The sequence below is a fragment of the Oncorhynchus keta genome, chromosome 1, assembly GCF_023373465.1.
Source record: "Oncorhynchus keta strain PuntledgeMale-10-30-2019 chromosome 1, Oket_V2, whole genome shotgun sequence".
NCBI classification, from domain to species: Eukaryota; Metazoa; Chordata; class Actinopteri; order Salmoniformes; family Salmonidae; genus Oncorhynchus; species Oncorhynchus keta.
The window spans coordinates 81747720-81771427 of NC_068421.1; the positions used below are offsets into that span (position 1 = coordinate 81747720).

Below are 23708 nucleotides of genomic sequence, written 5' to 3' on the forward strand. Positions count from 1 at the left end.
GTTGTTTAGTCTGATGGTTGTTTAGTCTGATGGTTGTTTAGTCTGATGTTTTGTTTAGTCTGATATTTGTTTATTAGTCTGATGTTTTGTTTATTAGTCTAATGTTTTGTTTAGTCTGATGTTTTGTTTAGTCTGATGTTTTGTTTAGTCTGATATTTGTTTATTAGTCTGATGTTTTGTTTATTAGTCTGATGTTTTGTTTAGTCTGATATTTGTTTATTAGTCTGCTGTTTTGTTTATTAGTCTGATGTTTTGTTTAGTCTGATATTTGTTTATTAGTCTGATGTTTGTTTATTAGTCTGATGTTTTGTTTATTAGTCTGATGTTTTGTTTATTAGTCTGATGTTTTGTTTAGTCTGATGTTTTATTTTGACTCATGTTTTTTAGTTTTTCAATTAATTCACAATTGTAAAGCGACTTTGGGTCCTTGAAAAGCACTATATATGTCCCATGTATTATTATCATTATTATTATCATTATTAGTATAATCATTATTATTATCATTATTAGTATAATCATTATTATTATCATTATTATCACCATTATTATCATTATTATTATCATCATTATTATCATTATTGGTATAATCATTATTATTATCACCATTATTATCATTATTATTATCATCATTATTAGTATAATCATTATTAATAGCATTATTATTATTATCATCATTAGTATTATTATTATATTATTATCATCATTATTATTTCCATTATTATAATAATTATTATAATCTTTATTATCATTATTATTGTCATCATTATTCTTATTATCATAATTATCATTAATATTATTATTATCATTCTTATTATCATTATTATATCTGGCAGGCATACACATGTACTTGTATTTGTGCACGCACGCATGCACACCGCACACACACGCACACACCAGGTAACTACCTCTCTCAAAGCATAAATGTATAACATTCACTCTAATACTGTAGATAGCAGAATGTTCAAATGCCAGGGCATTGAGGTCAAATCATGTCTAGTGCTGTTGAATGATCTCCCCAGGGCTGTGATCAGAGTGTTGTGATCAGAGTGTAATGATCAGAGCATTGTTCAGTCTCAACAACACAGCACCATCTGGAGCTGCTTTTTCTACCTTGATGCTCTACCTTGGTCCAGGGAAGTAAACATTGTATGTGTTCTCCTCTCACAGGACCATCTCATTCAGCCACACCATTACAGCTCATCCCTGGTTCTTGTTGGAATCACAAAAACCACTAGCATGTCTGTCAGCAGCTCTGTCACAGTGCTGGATCACTGGGGTGAACACAGCCAAACCAAATACATATTGGTTGTGTCTAGCTTGTGTCTGTGGATTGATGATGACGACGTGAGAGTGCACTGAGAAGTGTATTCAGCCACAGAGTGGGTGTGTGAGCTGTGTGCATCTGTGCTCTCTGGCAGGTTCAGTCTTAACATGCCTCACCAGGACAATAAACCTGACCTCACATTGGCCGTTCTGAGGACCACTACTAGCTACTTCCTGACATGTCCTGGAATAACCCTTGAAGAAGCCATTTTAAACTCCATCATGACCTTTAGAGATCTTATAACAACATACTGTAGCACCGTACAACACTGTACATAAAACACTGCTAGTGTTCAGCTGCGCCTGTGATGTTTATCTTTTAAGCTGCCTATCACCTCAGGGAAGGGAGTGGCACCTCCTAACGCTCGATGACACCCCAGTGACATCACACCTGTTCACAGACAGGTAAAACACATTTTACAGTACTCACCCGAGCTCCTCTCTTCCCAGCAGGACCAGGTAGACCCCGGGGACCAGGAGGACCCTTTTATAGAGAGAGAGAGACAGAGAGAAAAAAGAGAAGAGAAAGGACAAGAGGAGAGAGAGACACATACGTCACAGACACGCAAATAAGTTCTAAATCAGAAGTGATAGCATGCTGTTTAATGTATAGGCAGATGTGGGGAGGTGGATACTGTGTTTACTATATGTAAGAGAGGCCAATGTTCTCCAAACCAGTAATGGCAAAGCTTTCAGCCAGTTCTGGGATTAACATAAACTCTTTGTCAACGCAGGAAGAAACACATGGTATGATTCCACTTCATGTTAGTTTGGACGCAAGATGTAAAAGAAGGAGAGAAAAAAGTGCAACACACATGTGCTCAACACTTTTACATTCCAGTGATGGAACTGAAGACTCTAGTAAAGTACTGGTAAAACATGATTTTTATGTGGTATGTTATGTGGTAGATTTTTTTGCCATCACACAAATGCATAAGAAACTCCCACGAATGCACACATCCACTCCACACAGATGTGGAATACAGAGCTCACCTGTTAACTTTCAAAATACAGACATACATCCGGTAGGATGTATTTACAGTATGATGCAAAATGCATCATACCGGCTGTAGTTGTGTATTTTGAAAGTTATACATCTTGAAAACGTGTTTGCTGACGTGCAACACATTTTGAGACTATATCAACAATGAACTAATGAAACAAATTACAAAATACCGTTTTTGGGTGGAGTTTTTCTTTAAAGTATTGTTGGAAACTGGAGGCTTTTCAAATTAATTTGCAGTTATCATGTATCCTTCATGGGCTGCTGATCCAAGTCAAACAAACAGAGAGAGAGAGAGAGAGAGGATATCACTGGACCAACTTACAGGAAAAGGGTTCGCTGAGTGCCTTGGCTCTGGATGGGTAATACTGATGACAATCTGACTGCTATGACACTGTGTTCACAATTTAGCAAGCTGCTAAACAGCATGAAAGAGTCTGACGGTCAGGTCATATAATACACACAGACAGTCATGGAAAAACTATTTGAGATAATACAGAATAATAAATGAAGAGTGTGTGTGTGTGTGTGTGTGTGTGTGTGTGTGTGTGTGTGTGTGTGTGTGTGTGTGTGTGTGTGTGTGTGTGTGTGTGTGTGTGTGTGTGTGTGTGTGTGTGTGTGTGTGTGTGTGTGTGTGTGTGTGTGTGTGTGTGTGTGTGTGTGTGTGTGTGTGTGTGTGTGTGTGTGTGTGTGTGTGTGTGTGCATTTCCAAGGGAGTCCTGCACATTCTATTCCTCTCTGTCAGTATCAGAGGGACAAAGAGATAATGTCTCAGAGACAGAAACAGCTGGTTGCTCATGGAGTCACACTCCTACACACACAGTGATGGAAACATTGAGTGCACTACTACCGCCTTCTTCTCACCAAAACAACAGGACCAAGAGAGACAATGATTCTTCTTTCTTTCTTTATCTGATGATAATATTAGCAGCGTGATGGCTGCATGTTGTACCTAACAAAACCCTAAAACTGGGAGTGTATTCAACATTTCACACGGCCCCTTTACATGTATCTTTAAGGCATGTGCCATGTAATATCTGTTCATTTGCTTTCTACTGTAGGTAACATCAGACTGAATGCTGCACTCACCATTGTTCTCTGTGGTTGAACCAGGCTAGGAGGCACTAATAGTACCAGCAGTGAAATGTATTTCAGATAGAGGAAGTGAATCATGAAGGCGATGATTGAGAAATCTGTACTTCCTCCCTCTTTGAAGTGCCTTTGAAGTGTGCAGCTGGGGTGAACTCCCCCAAACATCCTCCTCAAATCCCAGTGTCGGGTCAAACTGGATCTCAATGGGACCCGATCAAAATATCATAAATGTTAAAATCAGCATAGACCAGCCTAAATTTCAAGCTGGTCCATGCTGGTCTATGCTGGTCTGATGCTGGTCAAGCTGGTCTGACCAGCATGGTCTAGCTGGTTAGGCTGGTTGACTAGCTGGTCAAGCTGGTGATGCTGTTGACCAGCTTATTCAGTTATACTGGTGATGCTGGTATGCCGGTGACCAGCTTTTGCAGTTATACTAGTGATGCTGGTATGCTGGTGGCCAAACTGGTCCATGCTGGTCTATGCTGGTCTAGCTGGTCAAGCTGGTCTGCAAAACCATGGCCATCATTATCATATTTCCCAGCATGTTCTATTGCAGTATGATTATAATATATATTTTCAAAATCTGTTTTTTTATGCTACACAAAGATAATTAACATACATTTTTCTAAACTAATCCAATATGTTAGTTGGACTTATTGCACCTTTTACCAAAATGGTTGTTCCAGTTTAGATGCTTTAGATCGTCTTATTTAATCATCTCACCTTTCCAACCCTGGCAGTCATTCTGAATGCAGATTGTGGGTGAATAAAAGTTCACATTTTTGGATATCCCCGCTCTGGCTGGATTCCAAAAGAAATTAAACATCACTTTGCAAAGCCATCAAATAAGGTGACTTAATGCTTGTTTTGCTGGTAACCAGGATATGGAGGTACGCTGGTGACCAGTTTATGCTGGAAAGCTAGTGGTCACCAGCAAAAACACAGTGATGGCTGGCCACCAGCAAAAATACAGCAAAGGCTGCCCTATGCTGATCTATGCTATTATTTTCAGCAGAGTAGGTAATTGCTATTGTAGTTATTTCTAAATTACTACCTGCTAAATAATGGGCTGTAATAGTATAAATACATAGTTATTGTAAACATGATCCTCCCCTTCTATGGAATGCTCACCGCCCTCTGATAAAACGTTTTACTTGGTTATTCAATGATAGATGGAACAGATAAGGTTAACTTAACAAGTAAAGACCAACAATGTCCAACTTATCACATGGAATGTTCAAGGGCTCCTTGAGGGGGGAAAAGGGCATATTGTTCTCATACACTTAAAACGATTGTCAGCAGATGTGGTTTTCTTGTAAGAGTTACATTTTTTTTTAAATGAAAAATGTAACATTTAAAGAGGAGCTGGGTTGGAAAAGCCTATGTTGCCACCTACTTGTAGTAACAGCAGAGGTGTAGGCATCCTGAAAAATAAGAATACACAATTGTCCCTTATATCCCAGCACATGGACCAAGAAGTTTTCTAATGCTGAATTGTACCTTAGATGATGAAAGATACACATTGATTTCATTGTACAGTATATCCCAACAGGGGTAAATCTGGTGGTTTTAGAACCAATTAAAGCTATATTAGATCAAATCCAGACAGGAACTATTATTTTAGCATGTGACCTTAAGCATGCATTCGATAAGATTGGCAGATGTTGTAATAAAAAAAGGCAAATTTACTGTTGGGAGCCTCCAAAGCGGCTGAACATTTTTATCTCTACAAATAATTTACATGACACCTGGAGATTACGATTCCCAACAACAAAATACTATTTTTTTTGTCAAAGTAAGAAAAGCTACTCAAGAATTGACCACATTTTTTTTTAAATGGACTCAACAATTTACTGGATTCAAAAATGTATGATGTAGTGATATCGGATCATTATTCACCAATAGAAAATGCAGTTAGCGACAGAATTTGGAGAATGAAGAATGCGCATCTTCTGGACTCTAAATGTATTAATTACGTTTAAAAAAAATTGCCATTACATATGTAGACATAGAGGACAGAGAAAAGCAGACCCCGACATAATTTGAGATGACTTTAAGGCATGCATATGTGGAATGATAATATCATATCCTGCTAAAGTAAATTATGATTTCAAAATTAAAAATAAATCAAAATAAATCACTCCTAGAAAAATCCCATAAAAAATCTTTACATTTCTGAACTCATGCAGGAATACGATCTTTAACTTTTGAAGAAAGCCGACAACTACATGTTAAACTCAAATAAAGCATACTTCTTAATGGCAAATATACCTGGTAAATAAAGTACAGTCGTGGCCAAAAGTTTTGAGAATGACACAAATATACATTTTCACAAAGTCTGCTGCCTCAGCTTGTATGATGGAAATTTGCATATACTCCAGAATGTTATGAAGAGTGATCAGATGAATTGCAATTAATTGCAAAGTCCCTCTTTGTCATGAAAATGAACCGAATCCCCCAAAAACATTTCCACTGCATTTCAGCCCTGCCACAAAAGGACCAGCTGACATCATGTCAGTGATTCTCTTGTTAACACAGGTGTGAGTGTTGACGAAGACAAGGCTGGAGATCACTCTGTCATGCGGATTGAGTTCGAATAACAGACTGGAAGACTTGTTCTTCCTCTGTCAACCATGGTTACCTTCAAGGAAACACGTGCCGTCATCATTGCTTTTCACAAAAAAGGGCTTCACAGGCAAAGATATTGCTGCCAGTAAGATTGCACCTAATCGCCCATTTATCGGATCATCAAGAACGTCAAGGAGAGCGGTTCAATTGTTGTGAAGAAGGCTTCAGAGCACCCAAGAAAGTCCAGCAAGCGCCAGGACCATCTCCTAAAGTTCATTCAACTGCGGCATCGGGGCACCACCAGTACAGAGCTTGCTCAGGAATGGCAGCAGGCAGGTGTGAGTGCATCTGCACACACAGCGAGGCAAAGATTTTTGGAGGATGGCTTGTGTCATGAAGGGCAGTAAAGAAGCCACCTCTCTCCAGGAAAAACATCAGGGACCGACTGATATTCTGCAAAAGGTACAGGGATTGGGCTGCTGAGGAATGGGGTAAAGTCATTTTCTCTGATGAGTCCCCTTTCCAATTGTTTGGGGCACCCGGAAAAAGTATTGTCAGGAGAAGACAAGGTGAGCGCTACCATCAGACCTGTGTCATGCCAACAGTAAAGCATCCTGACACCATTCATGTGTGGGGTTGCTTCTCAGCCAAGTGAGTGGGCTCACTCACAATTTTGCCTAAGAACACAGCCATGAATAAAGAATGGTACCAACACATCCTCTGAGAGCAACTTCTCCCAACCATCCAGGAACAGTTTGGTGATGAACAATGCCTTTTCCAGCATGATGGAGCATCTTGCCATAAGGCAAAAGTGATTACTAAGTGACTCGGGGAACAAAACATTGATATTTTGGGTCTATATCCAGGAAACTCCACAGACCTTAATCCCATTGAGAACTTGTGGTCATTCCTTAAGAGGCGGGTGGACAAACAAAACCCACAAATTCTGACAAACTCCAAGCATTGATTATGCAAGAATGAACTGCCATCAGTCAGGATGTGGCCCAGAAGATAATTGACAGCATGCCAGGGAGGATTGCAGAGGTCTTGAAAAAGAAGGGTCAACACTGCAAATATTGACTCTTTGTATCAACTTCATGTAGTTGTCAATAAAAGCATTTGACACTTATGAAATGCTTGTAATTGTACTTCAGTATTCCATAGTAACATCTGACAAAAATATCTAAAGACACTGAAGCAGCAAACTTTGCGGAAATTAATATTAGTGTTATTATCAAAACTTTTGACCACGACTGTACACTCATTATTACAAAAATGTGTGTGTGTGTGTGTGTGTGTGTGTGTGTGTGCGTGCGTGCGTGCGTGCGTGCGTGCGTGCGTGTGTGTGTGTGTGTGTGTGTGTGTGTGTGTGTGTGTGTGTGTGTGTGTTTGTATGTGTGTGTGTGTGTGTATATATAAATATATATATATTTTTCGATCGGCCGATTAATCGGTATCAGGGTTTTTGTCCTCCAATAATCGGTATCGGTATCGGCGTTGAAAAATCTATTCTACTCTACTCTACTAAAAATGTATACATATACTAAGAAATCAATCAATCCGCATCATAAACACAATGGAAAAATCGCAAGATTTATTATTGAAATATTGAAATAGCATTGGCGACCAAGAAAAACAAATTGATACAATTTAAAGGCCAAGTGGCAAACAATAATGCAGACACTAGGGATGGGGGTGTGAGCATGTGGGTCTGAGCAGATGAGATAAAGAAATTGTTTGTGTGAGTCTGTAAGTTGTTGTTTGTATGTGTAAGTTTGTATATGGAGTAAAACATGTATAAAATGGGCTGTAAAATAAAGGGTTACCAAAGATCTTTGGTCATGAAAACTATTGTACAGTATAGGCAATTAGGATCTACGGAGAAATAATCCAGAAGCATCAGCATTGCATATTCATATACAGCACCTATGTTTACTATATACTTCTACACTGACTATCTGGAGCCAAAGCCAAAGCCTCTCTGAGGGTGAGATACTGTTTGTGTTCCGTTCGCTGTACTTGCATGCTCCAGAGCAGGTAAATGGAGCACGGAACCACGGAACTGGGCAAATTGAGCTTGGGAAAGCATGGTGCACAGGAGAACGCTGAATAGAACATAGCCATATTCTCAATCTGGAGCTCTGAGTGCAAAAGGTGGTGACATCACAATCACACACTGATCTTCCTTAGAGAGTACTCAACAGCTATTGGCTGCTCTCATTTTCTCAACACATAAATCAAGGAGGATGAAAAATGAGTCAATATCTGACTCCTTGAATTATGGAAAACAGTTTAGTTGGCCTCCTAAAAATGTGTCTACCAGTCCTAGGCTCATGTAGTTGAATGAGAGAAACAGAAGTTAGGAATGGACTTTCACCTCATGGTAAAAGGTGTAAATCTGCAATAATTTGATGGTCAAATAAATGACAGATTGTGGCTTCAAGTCCTTCAGGAGAAAGATTGAGCAGCAAAGACTGACTTAGAAACACCTCAATCAGCTGTCATTCCCAGGCTGCCATAGGGTCATAAGCAATAGATCAACATCGCCGATATGACAGAATGGTGTAGTCTTGTTCTCTTTGAAGAGAAGAAAAGCTACCTCTACAGCTAGCTGACATCAGCCTGTTATATGCTCTTTTGTCACTAGGATATAGGGAGCAACCCTCAGTTATAAATGACTCCCCTCCCCGCTTACACAAGAGTATGAACGAGTCACTGGCATTATTTCAAAAGGGGAATGACGTGTTATTTTAACCACCTGTTGATACATGAAAAAAGAAAAGTGCTTGGACACGCCCTCACCTTGCCTCTAAATCAATACAAGGCCCTGGCAAAACATTTGTGTGTTTAAAAGAGAGGGCCAACAGAACACTCAAGACCTCATCACCCTAAAGTAGGCTTCATTAATTATGCATTGTAATTTCCCCCTATTGCTCATGCACGCCTCTGCTCTGACTTCCGGGAAACACACTACGAAGACAAGTTTCTAACATTCTCATATCTGTTATTAGAATTTATGAATTCCAAACACTTACCGGAGGACCTGGGTCTCCTTTGGGGCCAGGAAAAGCCTCGTCATAGTCTCTGTAGAAGTAGTCTGGTTCCTCGTATCCATAGTCGTAGCCTTCCATGCCCACATCGTAGGCCCCTTCCTGGCCATGCTCTTCTGAGGTGTCCACCTGGTTCTCCCGGTACAGGGTGGTGCTGTTGGGTCTGAGCTTGGTGTCCACGAGGTGGTTAGTGGGCTGGGGCCGAGAGTCTCTAGGCCTGGAGCTGTTCCTCAGGCCCTCCTTCAAGCGGCTCTGCCTGACATGGGAGATCAGCCCTGGGGTGGCTGTGGTGACCCGTTGGGGCCTACTGGGGCTCCTCTCCTCCTCCTCCTCCTCCTCTGTGTCATTCTCAGACTGGGGAGACTGCCTGGTGGAGCCCCCTGTTGGGCTGGATCCGGAGCTGGAGTTGGTACTCCTGTGTGTGATGCCCATGACCTTCAGCCTACTTAGAGTGCCTGAGGACGAGCCAATGGGGCCTGCTGTGGGTGTATGGATAGAGGTGAGGTGCTCCAGCAGGAAGCTCTGCGTCTGGGTCCTGACCCCCAGGTGAGACTGCTCTGAGGGGCTTAAATACGGTATTCCAGACCCCTCCAGGGAGGGGCTGAGGCTGGGGGCTGATCTGGCCAGGTTGGTGGACTGCTGGGAGTCTACAGCCAGGGAGAGGGGCACCACCACAGTCTGGGATGCTGGAGAAGGAGGAATAGGGGAGAAAGCTAGGGAGCCAGAAACCTCCATATCCAAGCTGGAGGGTGGCGGTGGCGATCGGAAAGTGTCAGCCAGCCGGCACTGTTTTTTAAGGTAGTGACAGTAATGCGCAGCAGCCTGGGCTGAGGGGTAGATGTCCAGCTGGCATATGAGGCCATGGAACTGGGCTGCTTTAGACTTCATCCTTCCTAGGGTGAGCAGGCCTCTGGATCCGGACCCCAGCACATGTGCCCGGGTCAGCGTCTGTTCTCGCTGCTGCACCACCCCGCAGTCCGCATGGAACGAAACTGAGCGCGGCCGCACGCTCACGGCGAAAGAGTGCTGCCACCCGTCGTGTACATTGTAGGTGAAATAGACAGAGGCCTTTTCGCCGGTGTACACCACCACCTTCCTGGGCAGCAGCTGGATGCCAAACTGCAGCTTGTCCCTGCCGTCACGCACACTGAAAAGGAAAGCATTGTTCGCTCGAAAGGAGCTTAGGCTAACCACGACAGAAAACTCCTCACCGAGCTCCGGCGGGAACAGACCCCCTGTGGCGGCTTCAATGTGGGCGTCCGGGCTGAGTAGGACCCCGGCTCCTGGGGTAGAGGAAGAAGGAGAGTGAAGGGAGGAGGAGGGGGAAGAGGAGCTGGTCCCTGGGGAGAGGGTGTCTCTGCTGCCGTTGAGGCCCAGCCAATGGAGGATATCGACACCTGTGGAGCAGAGAGGGGAGAGAGGTCAGTTAGACAGCCAGACAGATACTTGCAACATCTTCAAACCTTAAAAACAGTGATAGGAAGAGGACATTAGCATCATCACTCTACACTCTTAGAAAATGAGGTTCTAAAAGGGTTCTTTGGCTGTCCCTATAGGAGAACCCTTTTTAGTTCCTGGTAGAACCCTTTTAGGTTCCAGGTAAAACTGTTTTGGATTCCATGTTGAACCATCTGTGGAAAGAGTTTTACATGGAACGCAAAAGGGTTCTACCTGGAACCAAAGGGTTCTACCAGGAACCAAAAAGGGTTCTTCAAATGGGTCTCCTATGGGGACAGCCAAAGAACCCTTTTAGAACAATTTTTTACAAGAGTGTAGGAGGAGGACCAGTTAGAAAAGGAGATGAAGGAAGAAGAAGAAGAAACAAAGTAAGGAACGCAAGTAGAAGAAGCACAGGAAGTGAATGAAGTGAATAAATAGGTGGAAGGTCTGATCAAGGCTTGGCCGCCATGACATCACAGATTACCCATAATCCTCCTCAGACAGCCAGGCAGCCAGGCCAGTGAGTGAGGCAGCTGGGGGCCAGATGATTCCAGACAGGAGACTACACAGGGATAGATGGTACACTACAGTACTATCACACAGCAGTGTGTGTGTGTGTATGTTTGTGTGTGTGTGTGTTTTTCAAACAGCCTGTTTGAATCAATCTGCCAACAGAGATTCATGATGCTCTCTTTCTTAACAAGCTGAGTCATGAATTTTCCTCTCTCCCAGGTGATTCCTCAAACTACATGTCTGACCTGCTGACATTGAAGTACAGCAGGAGAACAGCGTTTAAAAATGAGTTTAAAAGTAGTGGAAAGAGTTTCTCAGCATGGTAGTTAGCTAGGCTTTGAATCAGGGAATAACGGGGTTAGAGGGAAACATTACAATCTTAGAAAAAAGGGTTCCAAAAAGGTTCTTTGGCTTTCCCCATAGGAGAACCCTTTGTGGAAAGGGTTCTACATTAAACCCAAAAGGTTCATTCAAAGGGTTCTCCTATGGGTTCTCCTATGGGGACAGCCAAAGAACACTTTAAGCTTCTAGATATCACCTTTTATTTGTACAAATGTCAACAGCATGGCACAATATTTTCGGAAGAGCACAATATGACAAATGAGAACAAAGAGGTATGACATATGTTATGAACATTTAAATGTTAACATTCAAGTGAATATCAATTCCAAGATCGCGTAGCAGTAGGGCGTGTCTGTTTGTCCTTGTCTTATCCTGTGTAAATAGCCGGTCTTCTTCATATATACCTTTATCTCACTTTCTATCTACGAACTAAATATACTTTCCTGCAATCCGCCTCACCCAATGTGGTACGGATCTGCTATTTTTATTCCTTATAACTGGAACTTCCATCAGGAGCTAGCCAGCTAACTAGCTACTAGTCTTTGTTAGCCACGGTTAGCGGTCTTCACCTTTTTCTCTGTCACCAGCCAGCCTTAGCTCGAACAATACCTGCTAGTCTGCACAGCTCGATATCAACCCAGAGCATATCGGACTGCTTTTCTCTACCAATCACCGGATTCCTGCCGCTCTGGATCATTACATCGGATCATCGCAGGTAGCTAGCTGCAAACGAGTGGCCCATGTTAGCTAACACCTCTGTCCCGAAGCAAACACTAGCTAGCCTTGAGCTAGCCTCGAGCTAGGCCCATATACCAGCTAATTCTAGGGCTACAACACCTCCTTTGCCAATTGGCCTGGACCCTTTATTGTCGACACGGAGCCCGCCGATCCATCACGAATGGACTGCCGACGTGGTCTCAACAGGCTATTCAGTTACGTTGTCGCCGAAGAACCATCTACTTGCCCCGGCTAGGCCCGCTGTGTCCCCTGCTCGCCTAGCGTAGTAGTGACTACCGAACAGCACCCTGACTCACCTATTGCTGCTCTTTTGACCCTATGATCATTCTAACAGTCCCACTCTGCCCATTCATCGCCATTTACCCATTGTTTTCTTAGCTCTCCTGATCAACACCTGTGTTTTCTTAATGCCTCTCTCTAATGTCAATATGCCTTGTCTTGGCTAGTTCTTATATCAAGATAGCTGATGTTCTGAAAGAGCTGCAAAATCTGGACCCCTACAAATCAGCCGGGCTAGACAATCTGGACCCTCTCTTTCTAATATTATCCACCGCAAATGTTGCAACCCCTATTACTAGCCTGTTCAACCTCTCTTTCGTATTGTCTGAGATCCGTAAAGATTGGAAAGCTGCCACGGGCATCCCCCTCTTCAAAGGGGGAGACACTCTAGACCCAAACTTTTACAGACCTATATCTATCCTACCCTGCCTTTCTAAAGTCTTCGGCCTCCCGTCTAGTATCACTACTCTGGACAGTGCTGACTTAGAATATCTGGACAAGTACAAATACCTAGGTGTCTGGTTAGACTATAAACTCTCCTTCCAGACTCACATTAAGCATCTCCAATCCAAAATTAAATCCAGAATTGGCTTCCTATTTCGCATCAAAGCATCCTTCACTCATGCTGCTAAACATACCCTCGTAATACTGACCATCCCACCGATCCTTGACTTTGGCGATGTCACTTACAAATTAGCCTCCAACACTCTACTCAGCAAATTGGATGCAGTCTATCACAGTGCCATCCGTTTTGTCACCAAAGCCCCATATACTACCCACCACTGTGACCTGTATGCTCTCGTAGGCTGGCCCTCGCTTCATAATCGCCGCCAAACCCACTGGCTCCACGTCATCTATAGGTTTTTGCTAGGTACATCCCCGCCTTATCTCAGCTCACTGGTCACCATAGCAGCACCCGCCCGTAGCACACGCTCAGCAGGTATATTTCACTGGTTATCCCCAAAGCCAACTCCTTATTTGGCCACCATTCCTTCCAGTTCTCTGCTGCCAATGACTGGAATGAATTGCAAAAATCACTGAAGCTGGAGTAATATCTCCCTCACTAACTTTAAGCATCAGCTGTCAGAGCAGCTTAGCAATCATTGCACCTGAACACAGTCCATCTGCAAATAGTCCACCCAACTGCCTCATCCCCATATTGTTTTTTTTCTTCTTCATTGCACCCCAGTATCTCTACTTGCACATTCATCTTCTGCACATCTATCACTCCGGTGTTTAATTGCTCAATTTGAATTATTTCACCACTATGGCCTATTTATTGCCTTACCTCCCTTACTACATTTGCACACACTGTATATAGATTTTTCTATTGTGTTATTGACTCTACGTTTGTTTATCCCATGTGTAACTCTGGGTTGCTTGTGTTGCACTGCTTTGTTTTATCTTGGCCAGGTCGCAGTTGTAAATGAGAACTTGTTCCCAACTGGCCTAACTGGTTAAATAAAGGTGAAATAAAAATAATAATAATTTTTAAAAAATCAAAAGGAATCAAGACTCAAAGGTTTTACTGACTGTGTGTGTATGAGTGTGTGTGTGTGTGTGTGTGTGTAAGAGAGGGAGAAACTGGCAGACTAAGGCAGTAACTCAGTGGAATCCAGGAAACAGGAAAACGTCAGTGGGGAGATCCTGGGAGGAGGACGAGGAGGAAGAGGAGGAGAAGGAGGAGAAGGAAGCGGAGAAGGAAAAGTAGGAGGAGGATCAGGTAGAGGAGGAGGGATTAGGGAGGGGGAGAGCAGGAGGAGGAGAAGTGATGAGGGAGGAGGAGGAGGAGGAGGAGGGAGAGGAGCAGATATTTTCATTGCTAATCAAGAGATGCTAGCTTTCTTTGAAAAAGTTTTTCCCCTTGCTCAGGGATCTGCTCAGAAATTTGTTCAGGGGTCTTAGTCACAAAGTCTGTTTTATTGATTTGGCAGAACAAGAGGGAACATAACTCAGCCAGTGGTTTAAACACACACACACGCACAACCAGTGTTTTGAATTTAAAATTAGGCTTCTATAGTGTGTTGTCACAGCAGGTTCAACGTGGTCGTAAAAACTGAAGTAAAAAAAATATTTTTTACTGAAAACATCTCTGGGGGCATGCAAAACAGAAAATAGTCAAGAACGCAGACTGGTAAAAACTCTGACCTCAAAGCCGTAACACAGCTATTAGAATGAGTCGCACATGTATGACGTATGACGTCGACACCTTTCACCTTGGCCACGGGTCAAATTGAACAGACAATAACTTATTTAGAAAAGCGTATTATAAATGTGGGGAGGAAGGGGTAACAGATGGTGACTGACGTTTACCTTTGTAGCTTTTGTATTTTTAACATGTTCACATGGAAACACTTAGGAAAAAGCATTAAGGATTCAGTGATCATAACATAATCAAATGTTATTAGCATTGTCTAAAATGGGGATCCAAACAGTGACATTGGTAAGCATTATCTTTATGCCTAAACTGTAAACAACATAATACTGGATGTATTTTGAAGAATACTGTTTACATTTTCCTTACACACGGCAATGGGCTCACGTCCAAGGATTTACAAGGTGGTAGATCCCCTACACCCCCTGAACTCTCTGATAGTTATCTGAGTATGGTGTAGGGAGCTGGGGGGGGGGTGAGTGGGTATGGTTCTGTTGGTGTCAGGATGTCTGTGGTTTACTAGCTTTACCATCGCTCGGATTCAGCCAAAAGGTTGCTTTGTCTGTCCATCCATAGAGGCCTTGGAAAATACAGAGACTGAGCGAGTTAACGTGCCTCACAGTGCTCATGTCTGAGTTCATGTGCTTATGAGGTCGTCTCTTTCCTAAACCTGGTCCTCTCTTTCCTAAACTAGTTGTCTATGCAGCCTGGGAACTAGTTGTGCATGCAGCCTGAGGACTAGTTGTGTATGCAGCCTGGGAACTAGTTGTCTATGCAGCCTGGGAACTAGTTGTCTATGCAGCCTGGGAACTAGTTGTGTATGCAGACTGGGGACTAGTTGTGTATGCAGACTGGGGACTAGTTGTGTATGCAGCCTGGGAACTAGTTGTGTATGCAGCCTGGGAACTAGTTGTGTATGCAGACTGGAGACTAGTTGTGTATGCAGCCTGGGAACTAGTTGTGTATGCAGCCTGGGAACTAGTTGTGCATGCAGACTGAGGACTAGTTGTGTATGCAGCCTGGGAACAAGTTGTCTATGCAGCCTGGGAACTAGTTGTCTATGCAGCCTGGGAACTAATTGTGTATGCAGCCTGAGGACTAGTTGTGTATGCAGACTGGGGACTAGTTGTGTATGCAGCCTGGGTACTAGTTGTGTATGCAGCGTGGGAAGTAGTTGTGTATGCAGACTGGGGACTAGTTGTGTATGCAGCCTGGGGACTAGTTGTGTATGCAGCCTGGGAACTAGTTGTGTATGAAGCCTGGGAACTAGTTGTGTATGCAGCCTGGGGACTAGTTGTGTCTGCAGCCAGGGAACTAGTTGTCTATGCAGCCTGGGGACGAGTTGTGTATGCAGACTGGGGACTAGTTGTGTATGCAGACTGGAGACTAGTTGTGTATGAGGACTGGGGACTAGTTGTGTATGCAGCCTGGGGACTAGTTGTGTATGCAGCCTGGGGACTAGTTGTCTATGCAGCCTGGGAACTAGTTGTGTATGCAGCCTGGGAACTAGTTGTCTATGCAGCCTGGGGACTAGTTGTGTATGCAGACTGGGGACTAGTTGTGTATGCAGACTGGGGACTAGTTGTGTATGCAGCCTGGGAACTAGTTGTGTATGCAGCCTGGGGACAAGTTGTGTATGCAGCCTGGGAACTAGGTGTGTATGCAGCCTGGGGACTAGTTGTGTATGCAGCCTGGGAACTAGTTGTGTATGCAGACTGGGGACTAGTTGTGTATGCAGCCTGGGGACTAGTTGTGTATGCAGCCTGGGAACTAGTTGTGTATGCAGCCTGAGGACTAGTTGTCTATGCAGCCTGGGGACTAGTTGTGTATGCAGACTGGGGACTAGTTGTGTATGCAGACTGGGGACTAGTTGTGTATGCAGACTGGGGACAAGTTGTGTATGCAGACTGGGGACTAGTTGTGTATGCAGACTGGGGACTAGTTGTGTATGCAGACTGGGGACTAATTGTGTATGCAGACTGGGGACTAGTTGTGTATGCAGACTGGGGACTAGTTGTGTATGCAGCCTGAGGACTAGTTGTGTATGCAGACTGGGGACTAGTTGTGTATGCAGACTGGGGACTAGTTGTGTATGCAGACTGGAGACTAGTTGTGTATGCAGCCTGAGGACTAGTTGTGTATGCAGACTGGGTACAAGTTGTGTATGCAGACTGGGGACTAGTTGTGTATGCAGCCTGAGGACTAGTTGTGTATGCAGACTGGGTACAAGTTGTGTATGCAGACTGGGGACTAGTTGTGTATGCAGACTGGGGACAAGTTGTGTATGCAGACTGGGGACTAGTTGTGTATGCAGACTGGGGACTAGTTGTGTATGCAGCCTGGGGACTAGTTGTGTATGCAGACTGGGGACTAGTTGTGTATGCAGACTGGGGACTAGTTGTGTATGCAGACTGGGGACTAGTTGTGTATGCAGACTGGGGACTAGTTGTGTATGCAGCCTGAGGACTAGTTGTGTATACAGACTGGGGACAAGTTGTGTATGCAGACTGGGGACTAGTTGTGTATGCAGACTGGGGACTAGTTGTGTATGCAGACTGGGGACAAGTTGTGTATGCAGACTGGGGACTAGTTGTGTATGCAGACTGGGGACTAGTTGTGTATGCAGCCTGGGAACTAGTTGTGTATGCAGACTGGGGACTAGTTGTCTATGCAGCCTGAGGACTAGTTGTGTATACAGACTGGGGACAAGTTGTGTATGCAGACTGGGGACTAGTTGTGTATGCAGACTGGGGACTAGTTGTGTATGCAGACTGGGGACAAGTTGTGTATGCAGACTGGGGACTAGTTGTGTATGCAGACTGGGGACTAGTTGTGTATGCAGCCTGGGGACTAGTTGTGTATGCAGACTGGGGACTAGTTGTGTATGCAGACTGGGGACTAGTTGTCTATGCAGACTGGGGACTAAATGTGTATGCAGACTGGGGACTAGTTGTGTATGCAGCCTGAGGACTAGTTGTGTATGCAGAATGGGGACTAGTTGTGTATGCAGACTGGGGACTAGTTGTGTATGCAGCCTGGGGACTAGTTGTGTATGCAGACTGGGGACTAGTTGTGTATGCAGCCTGGGGACTAGTTGTGTATGCAGACAGGGGACTATTTGTGTATGCAGACTGGGGACTAGTTGTGTATAAAGCCTGGGGACTAGTTGTGCATGCAGCTTGGGGACTAGTTGTGTATGCAGCCTGGGAACTAGTTGTGTATGCAGACTGGGGACTAGTTGTGTATGCAGCCTGGGGACTAGTTGTGTATGCAGACTGGGGACTAGTTGTGTATGCAGCCTGGGAACTAGTTGTGTATGCAGACTGGGGACTAGTTGTGTATGCAGACTGGGGACTAGTTGTGTATGCAGCCTGGGAACTAGTTGTGTATGCAGACTGGGGACTAGTTGTCTATGCAGCCTGAGGACTAGTTGTGTATGCAGACTGGGTACAAGTTGTGTATGCAGACTGGGGACTAGTTGTGTATGCAGACTGGGGACTAGTTGTGTATGCAGACTGGGAACAAGTTGTGTATGCAGACTGGGGACTAGTTGTGTATGCAGCCTGGGGACTAGTTGTGTATGCAGACTGGGGACTAGTTGTGTATGCAGACTGGGGACTAGTTGTGTATGCAGACTGGGGACTAGTTGTGTATGCAGACTGGGGACTAGTTGTGTATGCAGCCTGAGGACTAGTTGTGTATGCAGACTGGGGACTATACAGACTGGGGACAAGTTGTGTATGCAGACTGACCGGTGTAGACTAGTTGTGTATGCAGACTGGGGACTAGTTGTGTATGCAGCCTGGGGACAAGTTGTGTATGCAGACTGGGGACTAGTTGTGTATGCAGACTGGGGACAAGTTGTGTATGTAGACTGGGGACTAGTTGTGTATGCAGACTGGGTACAAGTTGTGTATGCAGACTGGGGACTAGTTGTGTATGCAGACTGGGGACTAGTTGTGTATGCAGACTGGGGACTAGTTGTCTATGCAGCCTGAGGACTAGTTGTGTATGCAGAATGGGGACAAGTTGTGTATGCAGACTGGGGACTAGTTGTGTATGCAGACTGGGGACTAGTTGTGTATGCAGCCTGGGGACTAGTTGTGTATGCAGCCTGGGGACTAGTTGTGTATGCAGCCTGGGAACTAGTTGTGTATGCAGACTGGGGACTAGTTGTGTATGCAGCCTGGGGACTAGTTGTGTATGCAGCCTGGGGACTAGTTGTGTATGCAGACTGGGGACTAGCTGTGTAGGCATCCCAAATGGCACCCTATTCCCTATTTCGTGCATTGCTTTTGACTAGGGCCTATAGTGCACTAAATAGGGAAACTGGTACCATTTGGGATGCAAACTAAGTATCTGCAATAGATCTCTCCTTTCCTCTTCTCTTCTCTCCCTTCTTTTTCTCTCCTTTCCTTTCCTATTCTCTTCTCTCCCTTCTTTTCCTCACCTCACCTCACCTCTCCTCTACTCTACTCTACTCTACTCTACTCTACTCTACTCTCGCTAGCTGCACAGAAAAGAGAATTGATGTCCTTGACATTCTTTGCCTGGGGTAACATTAGCCAGGATTCCAAGCTGTCTCATTATGTGAAGACAAGCTGCCCTAGCCCAGCCCTCAGTCAGTCACTGAGCATTCTGATCTCTTCTGCATTCCTCCTCATCTTCTTCTAATGATGGATTGATGTGTAGTGGTGGTGTAGTGTTGGTGGTGGTGGGGTCTACAATGATATAGAGACAGAATAATAGCATGAAGTAGCAGTCAAAAGTTTGGGCACACCAACTCATTCAAGGGTTTTTATTTATTTTACTATTTTCTATATTGTAGAATAATAGTAAAGACATCAAAACTATGATAAAACACATGTGGAATCATGTAGTAACCAAAAAAGTGTTAAACAAATCAAAATATATTTTCTATTTTGGATTCTTCAAAGTAGCACCCTTTGCCTTGATGACAGATTTGTTGTTTTGTTGGCAGTATCTCAACCAGCTTCATGAGGAATGTTTTTCCAACAGTCTTGAAGGAGTTCCCACATATACTGAGCACTTGTTGGCTGATTTTCCTTCACTCTGCAGTCCAACTCATTGGGTGATTGTGGCGACCAGGTCATCTGATGCAGCATTCCGCCACTCTCCTTCTTGGTCAAATAGCCCTTACACATCCTGGAGGTGTGTTGGGTCATTGTCCTGTAGAAAAACAAATCATAGTCCCACTAATCCAAACCAGATGGGATGGCGTATTGCTGCAGAATGCTGTGGTAGCCATGCTGGTTAGGTGTGCCTTGAATTCTAAATCAATCACAGAAAGTGTCACCAGCAAAGCACCCCTACACCATAACACCTCCTTCTCCATGCTTCACGGTGGGAACCACACATGCTGAGATAATTTGTTCACCTATTCTGCGTCTCACAAAGACCCGGTGGTTGGAACCAAAAATCTCAAATTTGGCCTCATCAGACCAAAGGACAGACTTCCACCGGTCTAATGTCCATTGCTCGTGTATCTTGGCCCAAGCAAGTCTCTTATTATTATCGGTGTCCTTTAGTAGTGATTTCTTTGCAGTAATTCAACCATGAAGGCCTGATTCACGTAGTTTCCTCTGAACAGTTGATGTTGAGATGTGCAGTTAGTTGTCGATTTCTGAGGCTGGTAACTCTAATGAACTTATCCTCTGCAGCAGAGGTAACTCTGGGTCTTCCTTTCCTCTGGCAGTCCTCATGAGAGCCAGTTAAATCATAGTGCTTGATGGTTTTTGCGACTGCACTTGAAGAAAGTTCTTAACATTTTCCACATTGACTGACCTTCATGTCTTAAAGTAATGATGGACTGTCGTTTCTCTTTCCTTATTTGAGCTGTTCTTACCATAATATGGACTTGGTATTTTACCATATAGGGCTATCTTCTGTATACCACCCCTACCTTGTCACAGCACAACTGATTGACTCAAAAAATTAAGAAGGAAAGAAATTCCACAAATTAACTTTTAACACGGCACACCTGTTAATTGAAATGCATTTAATGTGACTACCTCATGAAGCTGGTTGAGAGCATGTCAAGAGTGTGCAAAGCTGTCATCAAGGCAAAGGGTGGCTACTTTGAAGAATCTCAAATATAAATTATACTTTGATTTGTTTAACACTTTTTTGGTTACTAATTGATTCCATATGTGTTATTTCATAGTTTTGATGTTTCACTATTATTCTGCAATGTAGAAAATAGTAAAAAAAAAAATATTCTGCAATGTAGAAAATAATAAAAAATAATAAAGAAAAACCCTTGAATGAGTAGGTGTGTCCAAACTGCTGACTGGTACTGTACTATCGGTGGTGGTAAAGGACTTGACTGCCTGGGTTTAGCCTGAATTGAGCCTGCCTCAGGAGGAGTGGAGCTGGGGGGGGGCTGCCTCAGGAGGAGTGGAGCTGGGGATAGGCCTGCCTCAGGAGGAGTGGAGCTGGGGGTAGGCCTGCCTCAGAAGGAGGAGTGGAGCTGGGGGTAGGCCTGCCTCAGGAGGAGGAGTGGAGCTGGGGATAGGCCTGCCTCAGGAGGAGTGGAGCTGGGGATAGGCCTGCCTCAGGAGGAGGAGTGGAGCTGGGGATAGGCCTGCCTCAGGAGGAGTGGAGCTGGGGGTAGGCCTGCCTCAGGAGGAAGAGTGGAGCTGGGGATAGGCCTGCCTCAGGAGGAGGAGTGGAGCTGGGGATAGGCCTGCCTCAGGAGGAGGAGTGGAGCTGGGGGTAGGCCTGCCTCAGGAGGAGGAGTGGAGCTGGGGATAGGCCTGCCTCAGGAGGAGGAGTGGAGCTGGGGGTAGGCCTGCCTCAGGAGGAGGAGTGGAGCTGGGGGTAGGCCTGCCTCAGTAGGAGGAGTGGAGCTGGGGGTAGGCCTGCCTCAGGAGGAGGAGTGGAGCTGGGGGTAGGCCTGCCTCAGGAGGAGGAGTGGAGCTGGGGATAGGCCTGCCTCAGGAGAAGGAGTGGAGCTGGGGGTAGGCCTGCCTCAGGAGGAGGAGTGGAGCTGGGGATAGGCCTGCCTCAGGAGGAGGAGTGGAGCCAATTCATATTGGAAGCATATGGAATATATCTGGCGTGTCCTCTGTAATATCCCTGTCTTCTGCAATATACCTGTACATGTTGAGTTGCCAGACTGTTTAATTCAAGTTGAGTGTCAGCCAGGGGGGAAAGTGAGGTGGCACAGTCTTGTACGGCGTCCCGGCAAAATAAATAGTGGGGGTACGTTGTTAATACAATATGCCATAGGCCATAATAATAATAATAATAATAATATATGCCATTTAGCAGACGCTTTTATCCAAAGCGACTTACAGTCATGTGTGCATACATTCTACGGGGTGGTCCCGGGGATCGAACCCACTACCCTGGCGTACATGCCATATGACACCATTCATTACCATTACTGCATGTCAGCTGTATGAAAATGACTGAAATGACTGGAAACCAGGTGCTCTACGCTCCAAATTGCGTTGTAGTTTGAGGAGAACACTTGCATTTTGTGAAGGCGGAAGTGAGGTGCCGAGACCGAGGCGTGAGTGACAACAGTGGATGCATCAATTCAGGCTACAAGTGTAGGCCTAATGATAATCACAGAATGTCATGACAATACACACAGGTGTTTTTTAACAGCTGTCTCTTTCCATTCATCAAATTAAAGGTGCACGGTGCACTGTTGGGTATTTTGTGAGTGAACGAAGGTGCGTGGGTCGCCTACAGGAGCGCTGTTGTTAAGTGATTGTTTGACAATCCGATGAAATCATCATGACTGGTTGTGTTTAGGCCAAATTAAAAGGCCTAGTCGGAGTATCCATAAGGCTAGGGGAAGCTAAGCTTTCCCGAAAGTAAATAGAATTAAATTGCCAAAATGATATACCCTAATTATCTTATTCCTGTCTATACAGAAATAAACACAATCATTCAAAATAGGCTACAACACCAGAAAGCACGAGGATCATTAGCTTACATTTGCTTTTTTTGCTGAGGATTGTTTTAAATCACATAGCCTACAGTCGGAAGGCCCCACAATTTGTGCATGACACTGCACAGACCAAATAGACTAATGTTGAGTTGTGACTGTCAGTAAAAAGCAGAGACCCAGCCAGGCATATCACAGTATTTAAAAATACAATCAAGGAAAAACTATTTGGAAAGCAAATGGCTGTTGTGGTAAAGAGACGACAATTAAAAGACTCCAATCTGTCTTTTAGTTATATGAACTTAATTGAGCGAACAGTAGCCTCTCTCATTGGCACCAGCAGAGAACATCAGCAACATCCCTGGTGAGTCTGCATATTCACTGTCTTCATTACTGGGTCAGTGCCACTTCTTGTTTTTGGACAATAACTTCCTCCTACAGGTTAAATGGGCGTCATATTGATTGTCTTCCCTTTTCGTAGGCCCATTATATGGATCAGACTGTTTGTCAGTATCAGCAGAGTATCCTGTAATTTTTGTAGCAGGCCTATTTTTTTAAATGCATGCTGGGTGTCCAGTACAGGTAAGAAATTACATCACCTCTGGTGTCAGCAAAGGTCTTGCACCATAATAATATCCTTAGCAGATGTAAGCCTAGTAGTTTCTGTTTGCTTGTTTTTGCCTTATTACTGTAACGTGTGTTGAGACCCACGCCACTTGAAACTAGTTTTGAACTTGATTGACAGCAGTTCCTCCTCCATTGGACAATAACACCGACAGCTAAACATACAACTCTGACTGAACTTGTTGTTGCTCTGCAACGGTCATAGGAGGGGAGGAGAGAGGAGAAACAGAAATATGTAATCATCCGACCAAGCCTCTCAACCGCTGTCTCTTTTCCCGATACTTATCTGGAATACTGATGGATATCACCTTATCAACTTATCCTCTGCATCTTTCCAGAGAAAGAGCTGTTGCCAAACACATTAAAGCATTATCTCAGTCTGGTTGACCTTTAGTTTCCCTATTCTCTTCAGTTTAATTCATTGGTGTACTTTGTGAGAGAGAAAGAGAGACAGAGAGAAAGAAAAAAAGAGAAAAACAGAGAGAGAGAGAGAAAGAGAGAGAAACAGATAGAGAGAGTGAGAGAGAGAAACACAGAGAAAGAGAGAAACACAGAGAGAGAATATTTGACCACTGTGACTGACCCAAACTTAAGGAAAGCTTTGACTATGTACAAACTCAGTGAGAATAGCCTTGCTATTGAGAAAGGCCGCTGTACGCA

The 23708-nt window shown here is 44.2% G+C and overlaps 1 protein-coding gene across 1 annotated transcript in view; it reads right to left on the reverse strand.

Annotated features, from left to right (window-relative positions):
* The window catches only part of LOC118375277 (collagen alpha-1(XXIV) chain), a 237162-nt gene that overhangs the window by 192074 nt on the left and 21380 nt on the right, over nt 1-23708 (reverse strand). The window contains exons 3-4 of the mRNA XM_052462099.1: nt 9022-10433; nt 1754-1807 (exon numbers count right to left, since the gene is read on the reverse strand). Of these exons, the coding sequence (XP_052318059.1) occupies nt 1754-1807; nt 9022-10433 (1466 nt within the window). The remainder of the gene's footprint in view (nt 1-1753; nt 1808-9021; nt 10434-23708) is intronic.